The sequence below is a fragment of the Pteropus alecto genome, unplaced genomic scaffold (assembly GCF_000325575.1).
Source record: "Pteropus alecto unplaced genomic scaffold, ASM32557v1 scaffold11, whole genome shotgun sequence".
NCBI classification, from domain to species: domain Eukaryota; kingdom Metazoa; phylum Chordata; class Mammalia; order Chiroptera; family Pteropodidae; genus Pteropus; species Pteropus alecto.
The window spans coordinates 2,011,644-2,035,596 of NW_006431956.1; the positions used below are offsets into that span (position 1 = coordinate 2,011,644).

At 45.8% G+C, this 23,953-nt stretch overlaps 1 protein-coding gene across 1 annotated transcript in view; it reads left to right on the forward strand.

Moving 5' to 3' along the window:
• TAF3 (TATA-box binding protein associated factor 3) overlaps nucleotides 1-23,953 on the forward strand; it is a 138,150-nt gene that overhangs the window by 79,756 nt on the left and 34,441 nt on the right. Inside the window, exon 3 of the mRNA XM_006906957.3 lies at nucleotides 20,976-22,801. Coding sequence (XP_006907019.1) covers nucleotides 20,976-22,801 — 1,826 coding nt within the window. The remainder of the gene's footprint in view (nucleotides 1-20,975; nucleotides 22,802-23,953) is intronic.

A 23,953-nucleotide genomic window follows, 5' to 3' on the forward strand; every position in this document is an offset into this window, starting at 1 on the left:
GCTAATACTGAGCACCCATTCCCCTGGCTTAACTAACGTTCATAGGTGGTGACCGTGTGCCAGGTCCTCGGCACACAGAGACGGCGATGGTCGTCCCTGCCTTCTGAAGCATCGGGGTATGTCTTTGGCCTTGTAAGACAAATGCCTAAACAGGTCGTTTACCATACCGTGTGGCAGGTAAAATGACAGAAATGCACCGGGCGTTTGAGGAGTACAAGGTGCTACGAAGTGTCACGCCTCCAGAGTGTGGTTTTCATGTCATGATAGTTATTCAAGAAAGTTATTATATTACCCAACATGGAGATGCAGAAATGAAAGGATCCCATCTGGATTTGTGTTTTAGTTACTTTTGGGGGAAAAACGAGTCTTAGAAATTTAACTAGAGTATAGTCAATTTAAAAATAATAATAGTAAAGCAAGGTGAACATGCAGTTAACTGCAGTGTTAGCCCAGTTCTTGTTTTCCTTACTGGTCTCATTTTCTCTTAACTCCGCATTTCCTACCTTCCCCTCCCCACTGTTTCTTACGTTCTTGGAAAGGAGAGATCACCTGTATCAGTCATCGTGACAATCGGTCCTGTTTAAAATGGTATGAAGGATAGATCTGTGCCCCAAAGAGTGATATCAGTTTTCACCTGCGCTGATAATCTCCGTCTTTCTCCCCTCTTCGTAGAAAACACAAAAGCTCATTGAGTACAGAGTATTCTGTATACCAGCCAAGCTTGCATTCGGTCTGGTAGAGAGAATGACATCTCAGCCAGTCAGTATTCCATCTGATAGCACAAATGCCAGAGGTACTGCTTAGATGTTTTCAGCAGCAGATATCCAAAAGTTAAGAGAGAGGAAGAGACAGACCGACAGACAGACAGACACTGACTGATAACGTGTGGGACCAGACTAGAAATGTGCAGCTAGAATCACCAGTAAAACTCAAACGTCTCTATTCTCCAACTTAAAGTCAAGCCAGATGTGTGAAGACTAGTTGTGTTAACCTCATTCTTTAGCCCAAAATACCAGTGTTTAACTGACATTGATTTATGTTATACTTAATACTAAGTGAGCAAGACTAGGAGGAAACCCAGTTCTGCTTAAATCTTTATAGTTTGAGTTGGACTCTTTCTACTAAAAAATGACTTGGTATTATATTCGCTTCAAGATTCCCTTCATCTTTAGTGTGTATTTCATGTTAATTGAAATACCGTCACTCAAAATGTACAGAGAAGTTTAAGAACACACGCACACACTATGGCATTTTGCTTTTTAAAATGTCAGTTACGTGAAATAAATTCCAGATCAGAGACATACAGCGGAAAGAGTTCGTCTCATCGTCTGTGCTCACGTTCGGCATGTTCTCAGCGTCACGGCGTCGTGGAGCCCACCTGAGGAGTGAGTTACACGGTGCCGAGCCGGGAGCCGCACGCACGCCAGCGACAGTGCCACCTCTGACGAAGCCTCGCTGTGCCACAGGGGCGCAGACCCGTTCCTGAAATAACTCTGCCAGCGGTGATAGCATCTACGCGGGGAATTTCTCTGCTGGGTTCCCTTTGCCTCCTCCCACCTGCTCCCTAAGTCCAAGTACAAGGGGAAGTGGGGCGCTGCCACGTGGTGAAAGGTAGGAGGGCGCGCCGGCCGGCACGCTCACGCAGGCGCGAGCTCACGGGCGCATCGGCGCCGTCTCCCATAGGTCTCTAGGGAGGATTCTTCCCGCTGTAGTCTAAAGCAGGAGAAAAACGGGAGAAAACGGTCGTACGTAAAATGAGCATGCAATACAAACCACAAGATTCGGGAAAGACTCGTAAACATTTTCTTTGCAATTGTGTATTAGGTAAACACGTGTTTTCTGGATTCTGAGATGCTCGCTTCTCCATTTTTAGCATTTCTGAGCTCCACGTGCATCTCGCTGTCACCGCCTGGTGGCTGCCGCCGCGTAGTTGTTACCCAGCTCACGCGCGTCCAGACGTGCACAGTGAGTGTCAGAGACGCTCATGGAACACAGAATGCTAAATTTCTAACACTCTTAACGGTACAGAAATTGATATTGTGTGGTAAAGCATGAATTTTGACAACTCAGGGTTGAAAAATAATTAAGAAAGTTAGACACTGAAAGTATAAAGTTTTAGGACTGCCCTAACAAATGTCACTTTTTGATGTATAACTGAGTGACACGTTAAAATCTAAATAAGTCTAGACAGCGAGGTCAGTTAGTCTAAAATAAAATTTCTGAGTCATTAATTCTCATCATTTAATTGCCAGAGACTTTTTCTTAATGGTACATAAAATAAGTGTGTTTTATAATTGATGACATCTTAGATTCAAAGAAATACAGCAGTTACGCTCTCCTTATATAAAGACCTTAATCACATACTTTTTTAATATTAAAAAGCACCGTGATCATTTTTGAGAAGCAGTAGTGGACATTAAACACGGACTGCTGGCCGTGTGTCAAGCGGTCCATTCATTCATGTCAGAACTAGGCACAGTCCCCACGTGAGGCACTCGCTGTCAGGACAGTATACATCAAGTAACAAATATTACTGTCAGGAGGTAAATACTGAGAAGAAAAATACAGCTGGCGGGAGCGGGCAGAGCAGTGTCACTTACGGCACCGAGCGGGGCTCGCTCTGAGGGGCGATAACTAGGAGACAGAGGCTAAGGGGCAGGCGTGCTTGCACCTGCGGGCGGGTTGCAGGCAGAAGCAGAAGCACAAAGGCCCTGAGGCTGGAACGCAGCGAGGCCCTCCAGGGAACGGAGTGCCGGGCGCTGACTAAGCGGGAGAGGGAGTGATGTAGGTCGGGCATCTGTGGACCATGAGGAGGGCGCCAGAGGGTGTCCTGAGGCCAGTCGGTAGGCGTAGGAAGCTGTGTGCAACGTGATCTCAGCCCCACCGGCTGCCGGCCGCCAAGGGCACAGGCAGAGGCAGCAAGCCCGCTCCACGTCCGCGGGGCCCCCCAGGAGAGACAATGACATCTTGGACCAGCGAGGCAGGTGTGTGTTAAATTGAGAGGTGGCATGGTTCTGACCGTGGCATGGAAGCAGGCGGGCTGTGTAAACGTCAGGTGTGCGTTTCTTCATGCATCGGAAAGGAAGCTGTGTAGGTAACAGTATTTTCTTGTAATAAGCCTTGCTTAACTTTTAAAAATAATGTGCTAGGTGTTGTGTACTAGAAGAATTTCAGTGACAGTTTGTCAGTGTATGATTAAGAATCAAATGTCAGCTAGTTCTTTTAGAGTTGAGGATACGTAGAGAATTCTATGGCAGGCTTTTCACAGAAGAGGTGAGCCTCGAACTACATTTTTTTTTTTCAATATACTATTTTTTAGAGAAGTTTTAAGTTCACAGCAAAATCGAGCAGAGAATGTTAGGACTGATAAAGAACTGTCATCCAAAAATGACATCTTGGACCAGCGAGGCAGGTGTGTGTTAAATTGAGAGGTGGCATGGTTCTGACCGTGGCATGGAAGCAGGCGGGCGGTGTAAACGTCAGGTGTGCGTTTCTTCACGCATCGGAAAGGAAGCTGTGTAGGTAACAGTATTTTCTTGTAATAAGCCTTGCTTAACTTTTAAAAATAATGTGCTAGGTGTTGTGTACTAGAAGAATTTCAGTGACAGTTTGTCAGTGTATGATTAAGAATCAAATGTCAGCTAGTTCTTTTAGAGTTGAGGATACGTAGAGAATTCTATGGCAGGCTTTTCACAGAAGAGGTGACCTCGAACTACATTTTTTTTTTTCAATATACTATTTTTTAGAGAAGTTTTAAGTTCACAGCAAAATCGAGCAGAGAATGTTAGGACTGATAAAGAACTGTCATCCAAAATATACAAAAATCTCTTAAAACTCAACAATAAGAAAACCCGATTTAAAAAAAAAAATGAGCCAAAGACCTGAACAAACACCTCGACAGAGAAGATGCACAGATGGCAAATAAGCATACGGACAGATGCCCAACCCTGTATGTAATTAGGAAGACGACGGTGAGACTACCATGCGCTCCCTCCCCGCGGCCTCCCCCATCATCCACACCCTCCACCAGCCGGTGCGTTTGTTACAGTCTGTGAACCTACACGGACACGTCGCCGTCCCCCAAAGTCCGTCGTTTACATCAGGACTCATGCTGGGTGCTGTGCATTCTGTAGGTTTTGACTAATATGTAATGACATGTGTCTGCCATGGGAGCATCATACAGAGTAGTCCCCTGCCCTAAAATCCTCCGTGCTCCTTCTGTTCATCCTCCCCTCCCCCAGCCCCTGGGAACCACTGATCTTTCAGGTGTCTCCATAGTTTCGCCTTTTTGAGAATGTCGTGTAGTTGGAATCATACAATATGGAGCCTTTTCAGCTTGACTTCTTTCGTTTAGAAATATGCATTTAAGTTTCTTCCATTTTAGCACTGAATAATATTCCATTGCCTGAAATACCAGTTTGCTTATCTATCACCTACCGAAGGACATCTTGGTTGCCTCTAAGTTTTGGCAATTATGAATAAAGCCGCTATAAACATCCATGGTCAGGTTTCTGTGTAGACATAAGTTTTCAGCTTTTAAGGAGTGTGATTGCTGGATCATGTCGTAAGAGTCGGTTTAGTTTGATAAGAAACCGCCAAACTCTGTTCCAAGGCGGCTGCACCGTCAGCGGTGAGCGCGCGTTCCCGTTGCTCCATATCCTTGTCAGCAGTTGCTGTTGTCAGTGCTGTAGATTTTGGCCATTCTGGTAGGTGCGTCGTGGTATCTCATTTTAATTTCAGTGTCCCTAGTTATGTATAATGTTGAGCATCTTTCCATTTGCTTATTTGCCATCTATGTATCCTCCTAGGTGAGGTGTTTATTCAGGTCTCTGGCCCATTTTTTAATCAGATTATTTTCTTACTGTTGAGTTTTCAGAGTTCTTTGTGTATCTTGGAAGACAGTCCTTTATCAGCTATGTCTTTTTCAAGCATTTTCTCTCAGTCTGTGGCTTGTCTTCTCATTCCCTTGTTAAACTGCATCTTGAAGGATGATTAAATAAGTCAAGAAAGGGAATCCCGCGCACAAAACGGAGGGAAGAGTAATAATAACAACAGCTACAATTTACTATTGCAAACTGTCTCATTTTAAATGACGTGTTTGTTTCTCGGTCTGTTAGTTTCTCGTGGGTAAGCATTTCGGGGGTCTCTTACTTATTTGGCGTCTTAGCACGGGGGCCCGACACAGAGCAGGTGTGCAGCAAATGCTCGCTGAATGGAACCCCCTCTCCCACCGACCGCTGCCCCTCGGCTCCCAGCCTTGTCAGACTTGGACATTTACAGACACAAACTTAATACAGCCTCGAAGGAGAAATACTTTTCAGTTTTCTCTGAACTCAAGGCTTACAGGTGGTAGGTGCTCGGTAAATGTTAAATGCACGATTTGTGCCTCTTAACTGTTTTTCTTCTGGACCAGCGTGAGTTCTAGGAGGAACCGAGGTAAGAGAAAATGAGTTATGTGGATTTTCAGCTTTCTATTAGGACACATTCCAAAGCAGTCCGTAATGGATTGGAATCATTGTCTGTCATTTTCCTCTATTAACAGAGATAGTCAAGAATTGACGTAACAGATTTGCTTTATTTGGAGGATAAGTAATTAGAAAATAAAAACTATTACCCCTCGGTAAACCATCTTCAAGTCACCTCACTATTACAGGGGTCTTTGTACTTTGAAACTGTGGTGAGTTTTCTTGTTCAATCTGCAATTGATATTAAAGGAAGAATACAAAACCATGAATCCATTCACGAAATATTTTTTAAAAATTATTCACTCACTTTTTTAATGTTTGTGTGTGCATGTGTGTGTGTGAGAGAGAGAGAGAGAGAGAGGGAGAGAGAGAGAGGGATGGTGGGGAAAGGAGCTGAAGAGAAATTAACTTTTTAGGCATTATTGTCAATTTTATTTTCTGTCTACTTAGTGCGTTGGATAAACATATTGGAATACTGCCAAAAATTCAGGTTGCTGAATACTAATTTTGCTGAAATTAGATGGAACAGCCACCCCCTGCCAATTTTCTATCTAAATTATGCAGAAATTTGACTCCTGTAAGACATAAATCCGGGCAAAAGTAGAGTCCTAATTTTCTAGTTAGTCAGTAAGACCTTCAACAGACTAATTATTCACGTTTCAGCTTTTACTTTTTACTGAGGAAAAGAAATCAAAGCAAAATGAAATGCAGTAAAAGTTACTAGTCATATTTCTCCTGTGACCCAGATGTAGATTTGAACCGTTAAAAACATAACATTCTTAACTTGCCTGACACGAAGCGGGAGTGAGCCTCAGAAAAACAATTAGTGCATCTTTCAAACATAGGGTAGTTATTGAATAATTACTCAAATAATGGTCAGTAATGGAACACAAAGGGCTATCTCTTAGCTAATCCTCAAGTAATGGAATTGGGGTATCTCTGATTTTTCTCTCGGCCTTCCAGGGTTTAGGAGAGAATGAGACAAAAGTGATTACGGGAGCTGGAAGGAGCCACTGGAGGCCACAGCGAAAAGGAGACCTTATCTTAAGCAATTAATCAAAAAACTCATATTGTGGGACAATTATTCAGAGCTAATTCTAAAACAGCTTTAGAGCCCCAGGTCTTGAGATAGTTCTTCCAGAATTTTGCCAAGGTCATTTAGAGCATGGAGACAGTCTTGCATTAGAATAAAGGTTTGTTTAAAAGTATGTGTTAATCTGTATCTAGGAATGGATACAATATGAAACTATAGCGTCAAACAACTTAAAAACGTAGGTGTGATTTTTTTTTCTTCACTTTCATTGTTACGGTAGTAACTGTGTAAAATAGAATATGATGTTATTCCAGAGATAAACAGCCTTTCTCGGTCCACTTCCTCTGGCCTGTTTGCTTTACCGTGGATACGTTCACTAATAATGCTGATCTCATGCGTGCTTAGTGATTTTTTTTATTTTTATATCATTTCACATAATAATCGATTTTCTCTTAGGTATGATTGTTTTAAATCTGACCAGTCATTTTAGCTTCGTATTGCTGTTATTTTTTCCCCATTAGCGGAATAAAGAACTGTTATTTTCCGCTTCTTGTGTTCATTTTACCTAATAGCTTATCTTGTTTATCCGAACAGTGAGCGTTTTAAGACCTTTCTTTAGCTTTCTTTTCCTGTCTTCTGATGAAGCTTCTCTGCTTAAATGGCCGGTGGCTTCCCAGTGTGCTCAGACACTCCGGATCCCGGGACACAGCAGGCCTGCCCCCACGCCGGCCAGCACCTCTGCTCCATGGCCCCCCACCCCCACCACCACCAGCCCGGCAGTGCTGTTCCCATAGCAGGGCCCAGCTTGCTCTGCTCCCCGAAATGCTTGTTCACAGCATCATCGTCCCCCGGCTGTGGTTTCCTCATGAGCCTGGTTTCAGCTGAAGCGTCCCACGTTCTCAGTGGCCGTTCTCTCTGAAGCGGCCCTTCCCCGCCCACACGCGACATCTCGTTCCGTGATCTCCCTAGCACTTAATCACCGTGAATTATCTTCTGTATTATTTATCGCCTGTCTGCCCTCCCAGCATGTAAAGTCCACGGGAAGAGAAACCTTGTCTTTCGTTCACTTATGTCGATGTTGCCTGTCGTACGTGGATGGTAATAAATATTTGCTGGGTGAGTGAATGAATGAATGAATGAATGGGGAAGAGAAACTGTTTTGTGTACGTTCCCTACCCTCACTGCCCCCCAGCCTCCGCCCGCAGTAGACCAAAGCTGTTCACTCAGGTCACCAATAACCTAATTAGTATTCTTTACACAGCTGCCGGAAGAATCTTTTTTCAAAAGCAGATCAAACTACTTTAAAACTATCAGGGACTTCCCCTTAACCTTTAAATAAAATCCAAACCCTTGACCGTGACCCGGGAAGCCCCGTCTGCCTCTCCAGCTCGTCTCCTTCCATCTTCCCCTCACCTATTCTGCCCTTGCACACTGACCGCCTTTCGGTGCCTCGGACGCACACACTCATTCCGCCGTGGCTGTTCCACACGCTGTTCCACGTGCCGAGAACACTGCTCCCCCGGCCGGTCTCCGCGGGTCTGGTTATCCAGCTCTCTGTTTAGTTAATCAGTGCTCGGATAGTTCCTTTATTCTAAGAAGGTGTCATGCCTCACCCGTACCCCCCCAGTTGTCATTTCCTACTACTTTATCCTGTATATTTCACAGCCCTTATCACGAATCGTAACACTTTTTTGGTGTATTTGGTGCTTTTCTAATCTTTGGCATAATCGCATACTCCCTATGTACTGAAACGCGTTTTTCTTACACTTTCTTTTCTGGTTTTCTCCCACCTTATTTGCTGTCCCGTCTCACTCCTCCTCAGGCTCCTTCCCTGCCACTGCCTGAAATGTTGGTGTGTCCCAAGATGTCTGCCCTGGGTCTCTGCCCTCTTACCCTGCGTATGTCCCCAGATGCCCGCTCCTGCTCCCATGGCCTCGCCACGACAGTAGGCAGCGCAGCATGGTCGTTAAGAGCTCTCGCTCAACAAATAGTAAGGGCCTCTTTGGGATTAGCTTCTGTTTTAGACACTGGAAATACAACCCAAAAGACATAGCCCCTTCCCTCAGAAAGCTTAATTTTAGTGGGTGAGACAAAAAAAAAAAAAAAAAACACTAAGCAAATAAATAATACAGCAGAGGTAAAGCAGGGCATGGAGCTGATCCAGAGGCGGGAGGGTTGCAGGTTGCTGGCGACCACAGAAGACCTACCCGAGGTGACGTGGCGGATGTGAGTAAAATGAGCGAAGTCGCAAGAGGCCCTGGACGAAGGGCCTTCGGGGCGTTGGGAGAGTGCCGGGTCTCTTGGCAAGTTCGAGAAACAAGTTCGAGGCCAGTGTGGGAGGGAGGAGGCGTAGAGACTGTGGGGGCACGGTCTTAGGACCTCGTGGCTTAAAGTAAGGAGTTGGCGGTTCATTGTCATTGTGACGGGACACCGTTGGAGGCCTTGGAGGAGAGAAATGATCTGATTTAGCGTTTGAAGTCGGAGAAAGTCAATTCCAGTCTCATCCATCACGTGACCTTAATAGCGAATAGACAGCAGTCATATGTCGCTTTTTCTTTGTCAAAACTATTTATTGGCAAAGTCACACAAGTGTAATATCGTGACATTCATCCCTGAGACACTGTGACTCCCTGACGTACTTTTCATCAAAGAAAATTTAAATGAAGTTCTAAGTTTTAGAATTAAATACAGTACTTTTTTATTCTGATTTTTAAGATTTTTTTATAGATAAAAAATACAGGTGGTCGATGCATGTGATAACTTCATATTACACAGATCGATTAACCTCTGCGCCCCTCTCCACCGCTGCTCCCCTATGCCAGGAAAGACTTGACCGTGATTTCACAGCGTTTTTCTAGCAATTTTTATACCGTTGCAAATTGCTTGTTTTGTGGCTTGTATATGGATAGTATCTTAGGGTGGTTTTTGTTTGTCTACTTGTTCTGAGTCACCAAATTTTGAGAGACCAGCAGCCGATTTTACAGGCTGTCTTCTGAACATTAAGGTCTTTGGAGTTGATGAAATGAGACATGAGTAAACAACTGATTTTCTTTCTCCCTATCAAATTTATCATTTGGTACTGAATCAATGTTTCTCTTACAGTCTCAAACTAGATCACGCCAAATTTGGGCTTCTTTCTAATCTTGCTTCTTAACAGCCGTTGTGAATTATACCGAGCTTGCTTTTTTTAGTGGTTTCACTAAAACCTGTAGGACTATACGCACATAGTTGGGGGTCAGGAAGAAGGCGGGCGCGGGGCAGCTCCCCATAGGCCAGGCGAGTGGAGGGTGACGGCCGTGAAACGGTCTGCGCTGCCACCGCTGCCAACGTCCTTTGAACGTCTGTGTGAACGGGTTTCAGGACGATTTCACGCTGAATTTTCGCCGATGGCTCATGATAATCCCGTGAAGTCAGTAGGGTCGACAGTATTCCGTGTGTGTTTGGATAAAGAATCTCGCGCTCATCGGTGCGAAGGAAGGAGAAAGGGCTGGTGCCGGACACTGGGGTCATCTTCTAGTCCATCGCCGTTTCCATGGTAAAGAAACGCTGCCCTGATGGTAACGTGCGGCGTGAAATAAAGAACGTGCTCTGAACACAGTCCCGCAACCAGAGTGGTGGGGCGAATCAGCCTGGGAGAAAGATGGGTACGCACGACCTAGCTGGTGAGTGAGATGTCCCATATAAGTGGGTACCAAAAGAAAAAGAAAATGGACAACATAGGGCATCAACCAAGTTACCACTTATCTAAGCTCTTCCCTCTGAGTCACAGGTTGTAAGTGTCCCTTTCTTGGGCCCTTGGATTTTAGGTATGTTCAGTTTAATGTTGCTTTAATAACCAAAACGGCTTCTCCATATTAGAAAGGACAGAGTAAGCATTTACTAATTTAGAACAAACTGTCATATTTCATTGATCCTAAGACACCATCAGTCAGAAGCACGGTTCTTCTATGTATCACTAAAGAAACAAAAATACACGGTGTCAATTGGACTATGAAACAATTCTTATCATATACAATGTTTCTAACTACATAGAACAAATATTCCTTTAAAGTGTGAATGGTTTGTTGATTGAAACATCAGGAGTTACAGTGTCCAGTAAGTCTACCAAGAATGACAGTCAAGTTCACCATGCTCAGGCCATTCTGCCGTGTCACTGTCGCTTGTCCAAGTGACGGAGACAAGATGCTGTTGACTAGAAAACACATCGCAATTTCAGAATTGCATATTTAACAACTTAGAATGAATGAAATATGATAAAATTTTTCTTATTTTCCTAATAGTAATACTACTGAAGAAAATATTTGTAAGCCTGTGCTAATTGCTTAGCAGCCAGAGGCAAAGGTGGTTCGTGTCTTCGTGAAGTTTAGTTGGGGGAACAGGTAAGAAGAAATGCATTAACAATCAGTTACCGATTCTCTCTGTTTTGGAGTTGGCAGGTGGCCAGAGAATACTTCTTTGAGAAGACAGTACTTAAGCTTATGACTTAAAAGGCAAGAGAGGGACAAGCAGAGAAGTAAGGAAGAGAAGAGCGTTCTGAGCAGAGCGGGGCAGAGTGTGTTTGCGTCCATACCCAGAAGAGGGGGAGAAGTTGGTGTATTCCAGAAATTCACAGAATGGTCATGCGGCTGGAGCAGAGCGTTCTGCACATAGCTAGTTCTTCGGATTGAAACTAAAATATGTCCCAGTTTGGATTTGGAACACTGTCTTGCCAGATATGGTCACAGTGTTAAAGTTCGCAAGGCATATTTATTTAATCTTTTCATTAACTGCCTTCTAAGGACTGGAATCACTTTGCAGGAGAATCTTTTATTTTAAGTCGGTACTCCATAAAAGCATGCGATGTCGATGAGGTTATGGCCATGTAATTATATATAGTTATCCGCATTATGCATGGGTTCCGTGTTTGCAATTACACCCACTTGCTAAAATGTAGCCTCAAAATCACTTTCACGCTCATTCTCAGATGCGCAGAGTAGCAAAAAACTTGAGTTGCCCAGCACACACGTTTGCGGCTGAGTTTGAACAAGGCGACCCTCTGCCTCGTTATTTCAGCTTTCATACTGGAAACAGGTGTCATTTCCAAGGTCTGTTTAGTGCCATGTTTTTCATATTTTTCGCTTTTTGTTGCTCTTTGTGCCATTTAAAATGACCCCAGACACAATGTTGACCTGCTGGCTAGTATTCCTGAATGCGAGAGGGTGAGCTGAGCCTTCAGAGAGACGACGTGTGTCAGAGCAGCTTCCTTCAGGCACGACACAGCGCTCTTGGCCGTGAGTCCAGTGCCACCGAATCAACGACATATCGTAAATGAGGTGTCCTTAAACAGAAACGCGCGTGAAACGGGGTTACGTTAGTGCTCGTGGCACCTTTCTAAGAACGTCACCCCTACGAATGACACGAATCCACCGTACGTGTATGTATGAACAGACCATTAACATGGCGCGGCGCAGCAAGCCACCCCAAAACTTAGTGACTTAAGACAGCAGCTGTGCATTAGCTCGCAATTGTGCGGGTTGGTGTTTTGGGTTGGCTCAGCTGTGCGATCCTTTTGCTGGACGCGGCCGGGCTCGGTTTTGCATTTGCCATCAGCTGCCGACCAGTGCGGCCTCACTCCTACGTCTGCCGATGTGGCTGGGGCGCCACGCCGTGTGTGTCTCACCTCCCAGCAGGCTCACCTGGGCTCGCTCACGTGGGGGTGGTCGCAGGTTTGTCCGAAGCAGCAAGAGGGCAAGCCCCCCATGCCAGGGCTTTCAAGCCTGTGCTTCTGTCGCATCTGCCAACTCTGACCATCGGCCAAAGCAAGTTACGTGGCCACCCAAATCCTAGGAGGCTCCATGTCTAAGGGCGGCCCGTGGAAATGGCGTAGATGAGGGAGGGGAAGGGCTTCTTTTTTCTACACTCTGACTCAAACATGAAGAATTCGCTGGGTTCTCTACTTGCTTCTGGTCGTCAGAAACCAGAGGTAGGACTCTCTGTGAACCCAAATAGGTGTAAAGGGAAGCTGAAGTTCAGAATGAGCAGGCAGCGGCACAGCCAGTCATTGGCAGAGGCGGGTCACGTACGTCTGTGTGATCGCAGAGTTTTTATTCTTTCTCTGCCGTTTTGCCTTCTGATAGATGAATGGCCAATTTGCCTAATTTGTCTAGTTCTGGGGAGAAAAAAAAACTGTGGTTTCACAAATACAGGAAAGAAACAACTGCCATTGTCATGGAAAAGAAACTGTATTCCATGCAGAGAGTTCCTGTTCCAGAATCGTGGTTAGTGTGATTTGTGAGTGTGTGGCGCTCGGTTATGGGTTCGATTTGCACCCAGGGCTTACGTCCTGGGTGTGGGATCTCAGTTGTATTAGAATTTACTCTGCAAGACTTAAAGGAAGATGATTAAAATATTAGAGATACTGACATCGTCTAAAGAGATCTCTTCGTATTTATTTCTTCTTTAAAACTCCACAGCACTACCATAGCCAGGCCCTATTATGCTGTTGTAATCATAGTCGAACCAAGAAGGGTGATTAACGATAGCAATTCATTGTATCTGAGGAGGAGAGAAAATAGGAGATGTTGTCGTTATCATAAATCATATCATAAATAACCAAAAAGAAGCACTCAGAACGCTTGCGTGGTGTCAGCAGCCGGCCCAGGACGTAGCCATAGAAACCCAAAGTCACATTGTTATCTCACTCCCGCTGCGGTGATGTGATACAACAGTATTAACATATAGATTAGGCCATTTATAATGCCAGGTGTCATTTCAGGTTGGCTCGCTTATATAGCGTTTTAGTTTTTTATTGTGCGGAATATTAGTAAAAAGGTGCTTTTTTACAGGTCGGTGTGTGTATAGGTATTACAACACATCATCTTCCCTCCGCTATTAATTTATTGTGTTATTGATTGGTTGTACTGGATGGATTGTCATCGCCTAATTGTCCTGCCTTTGCTAGTAGTTTCATTTTTTTAAGTAAATAGGTTTGTTTACAAAATACCTACCCACTTATCCATGTTGAGTTGTGTGTTAAGGGTCTAGTTTCTGTTATATTACAGGCAGGGGAAATAGATGGGGTTTAGAATTTAGCCTCATTTGGAACTCACAGATAACCGCTGAATGGGGTTACGATCGCATCTGTATTGCTGCGGTCGCTCTCTTTCCCGGGCACCCATGTCTGCCTGTCTCCCAGGTGCCCGGGCCTCCCCTCCTCCCGGCACCTTCCCTCCTGGCAGCACCCTGCGGTCCAGACCCGTTGAATTCTCAAGTCACCTCACTTAGGTTCCATTTTCTCTGAGTCTCTTTACCTCATAAAGTAGGATAGCGTCATTAGCTTTATAGCCTTAAAATATTTCAGTGGCAGAACTTTCAAGATACGGCCTTTATGCCAGATGTAAATCAAGCGGTCAGAATGCCAAGCATTGTTGTACGTGGTCAGAGAGACATGTCGGGGCAGAAGTAGCCCTGTCCTGCCCTGTGGGTCCTCCCACGTGCCTGGCCAGCTGCACGTGGACATGGCACTGGAAATGAAGCTCTCGAGGTCCGATTCGGAACTTACATTCTGCAGATGAGAAGACTCGGGTCTGGGAGAGTAAACAGGCCATTCAGTCACGGCCCTGGCACCGGATCCCAGGTGTCAGTGCAGCTCCCTTTCTAGTCAACGTGCGATTTCTGTCTTCACGTCCCCGGATGTGGCTGCCTGGGTGCCTCGTACCTGTCCCCGCCACTGCACCTGAACTATGGCCACAAAACATGGTTGATTCTTAAGGATAGGCAATCATGTCTTATTCAACCTTATTTCCTAGGATCTAACATAGTGCTTGCCGCAGTGGTATTTGGAAGTTATTCAGCAGATGGATGGAGGGGGGGGCAGGGGGCGGGGATGGCTTGGTGAGTGGGTGGGTAGACGTATATTGATGGATGGATGGATGGATGGATGGATGGATGGATGGACAGACGGACAGACGGATGGGTGGATGGATGAGTAAGGAATGAATGAATGAGCATTAGTAGCACTGAGTCACTTCAAAGAACTGGTTACAATAACTATACCTAATATCCAGATAAATTGAATAGTGTTCTTGAAAAAAATATGTATTTTAAGTTAATTCTTTCATTTTTGTTAATAAAAGAGGATTCATAAAAACAGTGGGATGCATAAACTAATAGGAAAATAGAAAAGTCGACATTGCTAGAGATTAATTTCTTCATGTACATTTCCCAAAAAATCAGAAATCTAATTTTAAATACATTTAATTTTGGATGAAATATATGCATATAGCATTTTATTGTCTCTATATTTAAAATTTAGAACCACAAATGTATTTTCTGCTTAGTTGAAGATCATGCCACTGAATTTGAAAGTTGCATGCATCTGTGTAGTTAATGAGATAAAAAGCTTTCATGCCATATGCAAGCAATTTCCTTTTTTTTCCTAATGTCCATAAGCTTTTTAGATTATAGAGTTTCTTTAAAGGCATTTACTCTTCTAGTTAAAAAGATATTTTGTTCTAAGTCAATATTTATAGTAGCTTAGAATTAACCCCTAAAAATTCCTTTTGGTGTGTTCAGACCTTATTGCCTTGTTTTGTTTTTGTTCGAGAAGTTTGGTGAAGAAGCATGTTTTTCTCATTACTCCTCTGGGAAATGTAGCTGTGTGGGTTATTTATTTGTATCATTAATGAAGGGAAATTGGAATGGACTTTGTAGAGTCTCCCCTCTCCCATCAACATTTATGAAGTTTTCAAAAGATGTACATTAATATGAATCCATTTTATTTCTTAGATAATTTAGAAAGAATTTTGACAATTGTTCTACAGTCACGCACTGAAGGCGAATGTTAGTGGGTGAATCTGGGTGCAGAGTATTCATGAGTTCTTTGTAGTATTCTTACACGTTTTTTCATACATTTGAAATTATTTCAAAGTAAAAAGTTAAATAATTTTGCAATCAGATATTGCCTTGAAATCATTGATTATTTCAATGAGAAGATGCTTTAGAGATCATCTCTGTCTCCCCCTTTCCCATACGTTTTGATAAGATATTCCGCTACTAATTAAATACCTGTTTCAAATTGCATGTCTGCCTGTGGTGATGAATTTGTGCTGAGTCATTTCTGTCGTTTCAGATTGTTTCCCCTTTTTGACAAATGCGAACGCATACCGTTTATGCAGAGGATTTGGCAGAATGGAGTTACTTCTTAAATGCAGTAGGATTTCCCTTTGATTGAATTATAGCATTCCTATTTTAGTGGATTGATCTTTTTAAAAAGTCGTCGATAGTGGACATGAACCTTTACCAGGAACTTGATATATTTTGATAATAGGGGCTCCTGCGCCGGTCTAAGTGTGGCTCTTCATGTGTCTTTTTTGTTATTGTTAGCATCTTTCTTTTTCTCCTAGAAGTAAAGGAGTCATGTCCTAATTTATGGTATTCTTTGACAAATCACAGTGCTAATTAATACTTATAGCAAATATCATAACTTTGAAGAAATTCTCCCACCAAAGATAATCAAATCAAAAGTCTTATCACTGTTAACTTTATCTGCATTTTAACACAAGCAGAAAAACACTGGTTTTGTAAATAATTCCTTACTATACCTTCAGCAACATGAGCATTAACCCTTACCCAGAAGTAGCTTCTTTTACTAACAATATCTTATCCTAAAAAGTGTCCCCAGAATGCAGCCTGCCTCCATCATGGGGGAGAGTTGTTGAGACAGATGGCTGAGGTGGTGGTACTCACTTGACCTGCAGAGGCTAACTGGCCCTGTGCTCTTGTTCGATGGGTTGAGGGAGCTCAGAGCTAAGAGAGGGGTTTTTTCCCCTCAATCTTCTCAAAGGATTGCAAGGTTAATTTTACAATGTATATCTCTATTTTTGACCAGCATTATCTAATAGTTTGAATACTTACTGAACTCTAATTAGCCATTAATTTCACTGCGCTCTCGAGGCAAATGATGCTCATGTCCTCGTCCTCTGGATCAAGGAACTGAGCACTAAGAAGTTGAGAAACTTGTTTAAAATCTCACAACTAATAGTTTTCCTTGAACTGTTTTTTTTCGCCAATATTTGTTTATCACATATATACAGAGTCCTTTCCTCCAGTTTCCAAATATTGAAACAACAGGAAATGAGTTCGTTCTGTGGAAATAAACACCTTTAAAATACTTCTCATATCACGACGTCACCCTTTGGGAACGCAGCTTTTATTCTGCTGCTGTGTTAAGTTAGAGCTGGTACCTATGTGGAGTGACATGTCAAGGTCAAATATCTTGTAATAGTCGACTTCTGTAAACCAAACTATATGCTGTTATAGCAAAACTGTTCCCATGGATGAGCATAAGAGAACGTTAAAACGCTTGCGGATATTTCATAGATTATTGGTAAATGGTGTTTATTGTAATACACATACACACGAAGAATACTTTATTGCCATTCAACCGTTATCGAACTGAAATTAACATTCAGGTTGGGGTTTGGGTGACCGTGAAGGAGAAACCATTCAGTAGCCATCACATATTTTATCTTATTCCAAACTCTTAGAATATAGAATTAAAATCACTCATGTAATAAAAAAAATTGATGTGTAATCATCAATTAAATCTGTGTCCGAGCAAGCATAAGCTAGATCAACTGTATTCATTTGTTGGACTCTTGTAGTATTTTAAAATTTTAAATATATTTACTCAAGTGGAAAACTTTCATCCCGGGAGAATGGATTGATAATCATGGCAGTGAATGAACTACAGCATCAACACAGGTGACTCTTACAGACGTATGCTGGGTGACCGAATCCAAAGAACGTTATAGCCTGATACCACTTACATACATAAAGTTCACAAAGAAGCAAACTGGGTACAAACGTGATGAAGCTGTAAAGGAACAAGGGGCGAACGTATAGAAATTGAGAGAGCAGGTGCCTAGAGTGAAGGTTGGGGTGGAGAGAGCAGAGGGCGAATCAGAGAATTTCTCATTCAGAAAAGTGCTGTAAATCTCTTCATACTTGTTCTGATCTTATTAAAGTTCAAGGCTCTTCCAGCAAAATTCTTTTTTCGTTTTGGTTAGTTTCAGTGCTACAATGGAAGCTCTCTCTTATAAAATCGCTAAACATAAAAAAGGAATTGTAAGTTAAACTATTAAAATTAGCATTTGTATTTTTAAATTTGTATTCCTAAAATCAGGACTTGTAATAGCTTAGCTTTATAAATCATTTATACTCCTCAAACCCACGTGAAGCTTCTAGATGCATACAATTTAGCAGCAGGGACTTGAAAAAAACAAAAAAATGAAAATAAACAATAAAAGCAAAAATCACAAAAACAGTAACCCCTCCTGGCTTGTAGAGACCACTCTGAATCGAGCCTTATGTTGATATTTTTTTCCCCATGAACGAGAACAGCCACCATGAATTTGTTTGATGCTGTGCTCCCTGCAGTTCAAATGCGTATCTGGTGTCCGTCTTGCCAGTTCCGGATCGAAAGACCCTCACGCTAGTGAAATAACACGCTGTGCCAAGAATGCGAGATGCTCGGGTGGGCCCAGCCATGACACGGGCCTCCCGTCTGGGGGACCTGGCTCTGTCTTCCTGGTGGTCCCGGGAAGCCCCTTTCTGGGGGCCACTTACGTTAGAGCGGCCACTGAGGCCCCCTCTGGGGACTCAGGCTCCGGGCTGTCATCCAGAGGGAGAGGACAGGTGCTCTGACGTGTCGCCCTTAGATCCTTTCTCCCCCGCTTCAGCGTCCGTGGGACGTCCGAACCTCTGGGCCGGCGGGGTGGCAGGTGGTTCTTTGGGACTTAGAAACGTAACCGTAATAAGCATTCTGAACTTTGTCGCTCACTTGGAGAGTATTCCAGAGCCGCCTTCTTTCTAATGTCGTGTGTTTACCCTTGAGCAGATTTGAAGTTTATCCTGCCATTCCGATAAGGATCGGGAAGGGGAAAACGTTCAAGTTCTCTGAATAGGTTGGGTCTCGGGCAAGAGTCAGCAAATCTCTTCCATGAAGGACCAGGTAGCAGCTCTGCTAGGCCTGCTTTGTTGCTTGTGTAACCACGATCTGTAACCGCAGAAAAGCAGGAAAGGTGGGCGTGGGGGTTGCTGAGCTGCGTGAGGGCGCGCCTGCGGGCCATGCTGCGGAGTTGGAGTTTTGTATTTTAGAATGGTGGTTTTCAACATGTTTCGGCCTCCCAGCAAAGAGCTTTTTGGGGAGCTCAGCGTGTTAAATGGAGAACCTCAGGCGTAACCTTCCATTTAGTAGTAAGCAGGGGACCAGTCTACGTGCAGTAGCCCCAGAAGGGTTCCACAAGACCCTCAGGCTCCGGGGACACCGCCGCGTCCACAGCCGGCGGTGGAGAAGGGGGCGAGGAGAGGCATGTGGGGGTGCTTCTGACCGGGGGACGGGCGGGCGGTAATGCCATTCGCAAGTAACAGCGGTGATAACTGTGTCTCTCATGGGCCTTGTTCTCTGTGGTTCACAAAGCGCTTTCATATTCATGGGGTCACCCACTTCCTGGTCACTCCTTAACACCCCGGTGGCGTGACTTCTGCCGTGCTCCTTCCCGCTGGTCGACCTCGCAGGCATTCACTTTGCTCGCCAGCCCTCCTCCTGAAAACTCTTACCTTGCCTCTGACGTCTCCTGATCCCCGCGAATTTCCTCGCCTCCCCTGCTCCCTCTTGTCGTTAGGCGCAGGTGCTGCTCAGAGCATCCGGGCCTGCCCACCCCTCGTCCCTCCCCTGCTGATACCGTCCACTGTCGTGGTTTCATTTATGTCGCCAGACCTCGCACACACACACCCGGTCCCGTGTCCCGAACTTCAGGATGACTTCAGCTCCCTGGGAGACACCAGTGGCCAGCTGTGCATCAAACCCCGCATCTGCGCCTGAGCCGATTAACAGCCGTCCTCCTCCTCCGCCTGCCTCCCGCCTCGTCAGTGACCGGCTTCCCCTCTCTCCCCGGGCTCAGGCTGGGCGTGGCGTGTGACCCCTTCCTCCACCCTTACACCAGTCACCTATCAGATTCTGTTCGTCCATCTTCACATGTCATTCGCCTCTGTCACTTCCTGCTTGTTGCCACTATTCTCGTTCAGACACTGTCACTTACCTTCGTCATTTCAGTGACCCCTAACTTGTCACCGCTGCATTAGTGTCTGTTACCGCCCATCCGTCATATGTGTTCCTGCCAGAATAATTTTGCTAACATATGCCCCGATATATGTCATTTTCTCCCTTGTCTAAAAATCTTCACTAAGTCCAAACTACCAGTAGAATGAAAATCATTGTTCATTTTTCTGGAATTCAAAATTTCTGGCATCTAGATGTGACCTTACTAAACTTACCTTCTAAACTTATCCCCCATTTTGTCCCCTGATTTCCAGACAGATTATTCCCTGGTTCTTCTACACGTCCTGTGTCCCAACTCCGTCTCTTTGTCACCCGTTCCTGTGCTTCATTATTCCCCAGCACTAGAAATCCGGAATGCCGCGTAGCCTGTCAGGTCTCCCCGCCTGTGACATTGCTGCCACCTGCTTCTCGGAGCTACTGCAGCGCTTTGTCTTACGGCGCTGCTCATGCCGTGTCTGATGCACTCGTACAGCGTCCCCTGCTAAACCACAAGCTCTCCTAGGTCATGATTTGTTTCTGATCGAGTCCAGGAGTGCTCCCGGCCTTCATCGTGCGCTGCGCGTGGTGTGCGCGTAGTTAACACGCGCAGAAAAAAGTGATGCGACCTTACAGCAGCCCCGTCGAGTCGCAGGGCGAGTAACGTTGGCCCCCTTGGAAAGTTCGGGAAACAGGCTCAGAGCCGTTGAGAGATTGCCTACGGCCTCTGCCGCGGTAGTGCCGGAACGCTGGCTGACACAGCACCTCGCCGACACGCCCGCCAGCACGTGTGCCGCTGCGGCACGTCGCCTCGCAACGCGGCGGGTGTCACACAGGCGAAGCGGAGGGCGTCAGGAGCATGCGGGTCGTGCCCGGGTCGAGGCTTCCCGTTCCCGAACCTCGAGAATTACATGTTATAAAGGTCCTGAAAAAGTGTACGCCTTGCCGTCATTTCCAAGGGTAGTAGTCGTGTAATAACCAACATCTTGATTTTGAGAAGCGTGTGTGTGTGTGTGTGTGTGTGTGTGTGTGTGTGTACACGAGGAAGAGGAAAAGAGAAAGTATTTAGTCGGGTCAGGAAAAGAATTAATAAAAGGAAGCAGATGACAGACAGGAAATACTTAGCAAACTCCAGATCCCGAAAGTAGGGCCGAACCACCAGACAGGGCCCCGTCGTTCGCCTCGGTGGCCGTCACCGATTGCCGCTCCTCAGACAATGACGGTGTGCGAGTCTGGAAGATCCTCGAAAACTTTCCTCTCAACACTGTCAAAAATTTTCTCTGTTTCCTAGAAATCATTGTTTTCCTTTCCTAGAAAGTATTATTTTTATTTGTTAGACGTGTTTTGTTTTTTGTTTTTTGAAATACACCAATAACACTGTTTTTCCTTCCTTCACCAGAAGAAGAAGAAGAGCAGGTGCCCACCGATGGGGGGACGTCGGCGGAAGCCATGCAGGTTCCCCTGGAAGCAGACGACGAGCTGGAGGAGGAGGAGATCATCAATGACGAGAATTTCTTGGGTAAGAGACCGTTGGACAGTCCGGAAGCCGAGGAGATGCCCGCGGTGAAGCGGCCGCGACTGCTGAACGCCAAGGGGGACGCGCTGGACGCGGTGCTGTCGGAAGCTCGGGAGCCGCTCAGCTCGATCAACACGCAGAAGATCCCCCCGCTGCTGTCTCCCGTCCACGTGCAGGACAGCAGCGACCCCGCGCCCGCGTCGCCAGAGCCGCCGATGTTAGCGCCCGTCGCAAAATCACAGCTGCCAGCCGCAAAGCCCTTAGAGACAAAGTCGTTCACGCCGAAGGCAAAGACGAAAACGACGTCTCCGGGACAGAAGTCTAAGTCCCCTAAAACTCCTCAGGCGCCGGCAATGGTCGGAAGTCCCATCCGGTCCCCGAAAACGATGTCCAAAGAAAAGAAATCTCCTGGACGTTCCAAGAGCCCCCGAAGCCCCAAGAGCCCCAAGGCTGTGTCCCATGTCCCCCAAACACCCGTCAGGCCCGAGACGCCAAACAGGACCCTTTCGGCCACAGCAGGCGAGAAGATGAGCAAAGAGGCCCCCGCGGTCACACACGTGCACATCCCCCCGGACCCAGGGAAGCTGAGCACTGAGAATCCGCCCAAAAAGGCCCCGGTCACCGACAAAACCATCGACGACTCCATCGACGCCGTGATCGCCCGGGCCTGTGCCGAGAGGGAGCCGGACCCTTTCGAGTTCTCCTCGGGCTCAGAATCAGAAGGCGACATGTTCACCAGCCCTAAGCGCATCTCGGGGCCGGAATGCATGACTCCCAAGGCCGCCCCCTCCAACACCTTCACTAAGGCGGGGGCCACGCCGCTGCCTCTGGCCAGTGGGACGTCCAGCTCGGATAACTCCTGGACGATGGACGCCTCCATCGACGAGGTCGTACGGAAAGCAAAGTTGGGGACGGCGCCCGGCGTGCCCCCCAGCTTCCCTTACCTGTCGTCTCCCTCCATCTCCCCTCCCACGCCCGAACCCCTGCACAAGCTGTACGAGGAGCGGGCCAAACCGCCGTCCTCGGCGGACGTCAAAAAGAAGTTGAAAAAGGAACTGAAGACGAAAATGAAGAAGAAAGAGAAGCAGAGAGACAGGGAGAGGGAGAGAGACAAAGGCAAGGACAGAAGTAAGGAGAAGGAGAAAGGGAAAGATAAGGAGAAGGAAAAGGAAGCCAGCAAGGAGACCAAGTCCCCGTGGAAGGAGCTCCTGCGGGAGGACGAGTCGGACCCCTACAAGTTCAAAATCAGAGAATTCGAGGACGTCGACTCCAAAGTGCGGCTGAAAGACGGGCTCGTGAGGAAGGACAAGGAGAAGCATAAAGATAAGAAGAAAGATAGAGAAAAGGGCAAGAAGGAGAAAGAGAAGCGAGACAGGGACAGAGTCAAAGAGAAGGGTCGCGAGGACAAGGGGAAAGCGCCACCAGCCCCCCTGGTACTGCCACCCAAGGACGTGGCCCTGCCCCTGTTCAGCCCCGTCCCGGCCGCCAGGGGCCCGGCCCTGCTGCCCTCCCTGTCGCCCATGCTGCCCGAAAAGCTGTTTGAAGAAAAAGAGAAACCTAAGGACAAAGAAAGGAAAAAGGACAAAAAGGAGAAGAAGAAAAAGAAAGAGAAGGAGAAGGAAAAGGAGAAGAAAGAGAAGGAGAGAGAGAAAGAGAAGAGAGAGAGAGAGAAGAGAGAGCGAGAAAAGGAGAAACACAAGCACGAAAAAGTAAGCACTTGCCTGTTTCCAGCACGACCCGAACACGGTCCCAGTGACGATGAAAAATGCAGGTGACAGGGCCAGCAGTTATGTCCGTGTTTTGGATGCAGGTCACCCATGTCACTGGAAACGTGTTGGTAATGGGGTTACAAAATTTAACTTTAATTGTAAAACTTACAGACTTGTAATTAAGCCCCTTATACACTAGAAAGCGTTAACAATTTAAGAGGATTCTAATCAGACCATCAGCTCTCTATTAACCGTACTAATCTCTGGCAGGTTAAAGAGATTGGTAATCTTAAACCGTGAACGATATTTTTGTAAGGATCGAGTCTACTACATACCGTTTTGTACCCAAATACTAGATACCCGAAGAGGACAGCATTCATTTTTCCAAGAGCATGCAGGACCACGGCTCTATTTTAAGTTAGTTAGCAAGACCCCGGGTCCTTCCTTGCTTGCTCATTTTCTTCTGAGTGAGCCATTTTTGCAAATATTTAAGGTTATGGTGTCTGCTACGATCTGTGGCATCCCTCGCCCTTCTGCGTTCTGCTTTGGTAAGCTTAGGACCTGTTTCCGAGTCTCCGGGCTGATCTGCAGCCCGGGCCGGGGGAGGAAAGCGACCGCGAACGTCTTACGCTGCGGGTCAGTCGGGCTTGGTGGAGCACAGTGCAGGAACCAGTAGCCATCCCGCGGTCCCGTGGGGGAGCTCGGCCACCATCCTTCGGGCGTGCGAGGCGTGGCCTCTGCTTCCATGGCCTGGCTCTTTAGTCCGAGTTCTTTGGATTCCTAGCGGTAGACTGGTTGATTCGAAATTCTCTTTTAAACTTTCTTCAGAAGTTTCCAGGAACTCCCGCTAGCAGACGTACAGTTAGGTCCTCAGACACCTTTTCTTGCCTTCTAGAGGCTGTCCTCTTTGAGGCTAGCTACAAAACAATACACAGTCATTTTTCTCACTTGATAAAATATGATCTATTTGACCTACCACAGATCTATTATCAATACTTTGGCAATATTTTTCATTTCAAACTTAGAAGAACTCGTCGGGCTGACCAGATGTGACGGCAACCCTCACATTTTTCTGCCTAACTTTAATAAATAGCCCTTGGGTATTCTAAAATATGAAGAAGTAGAATGAAACTCTGATTAAGAACCGAACGT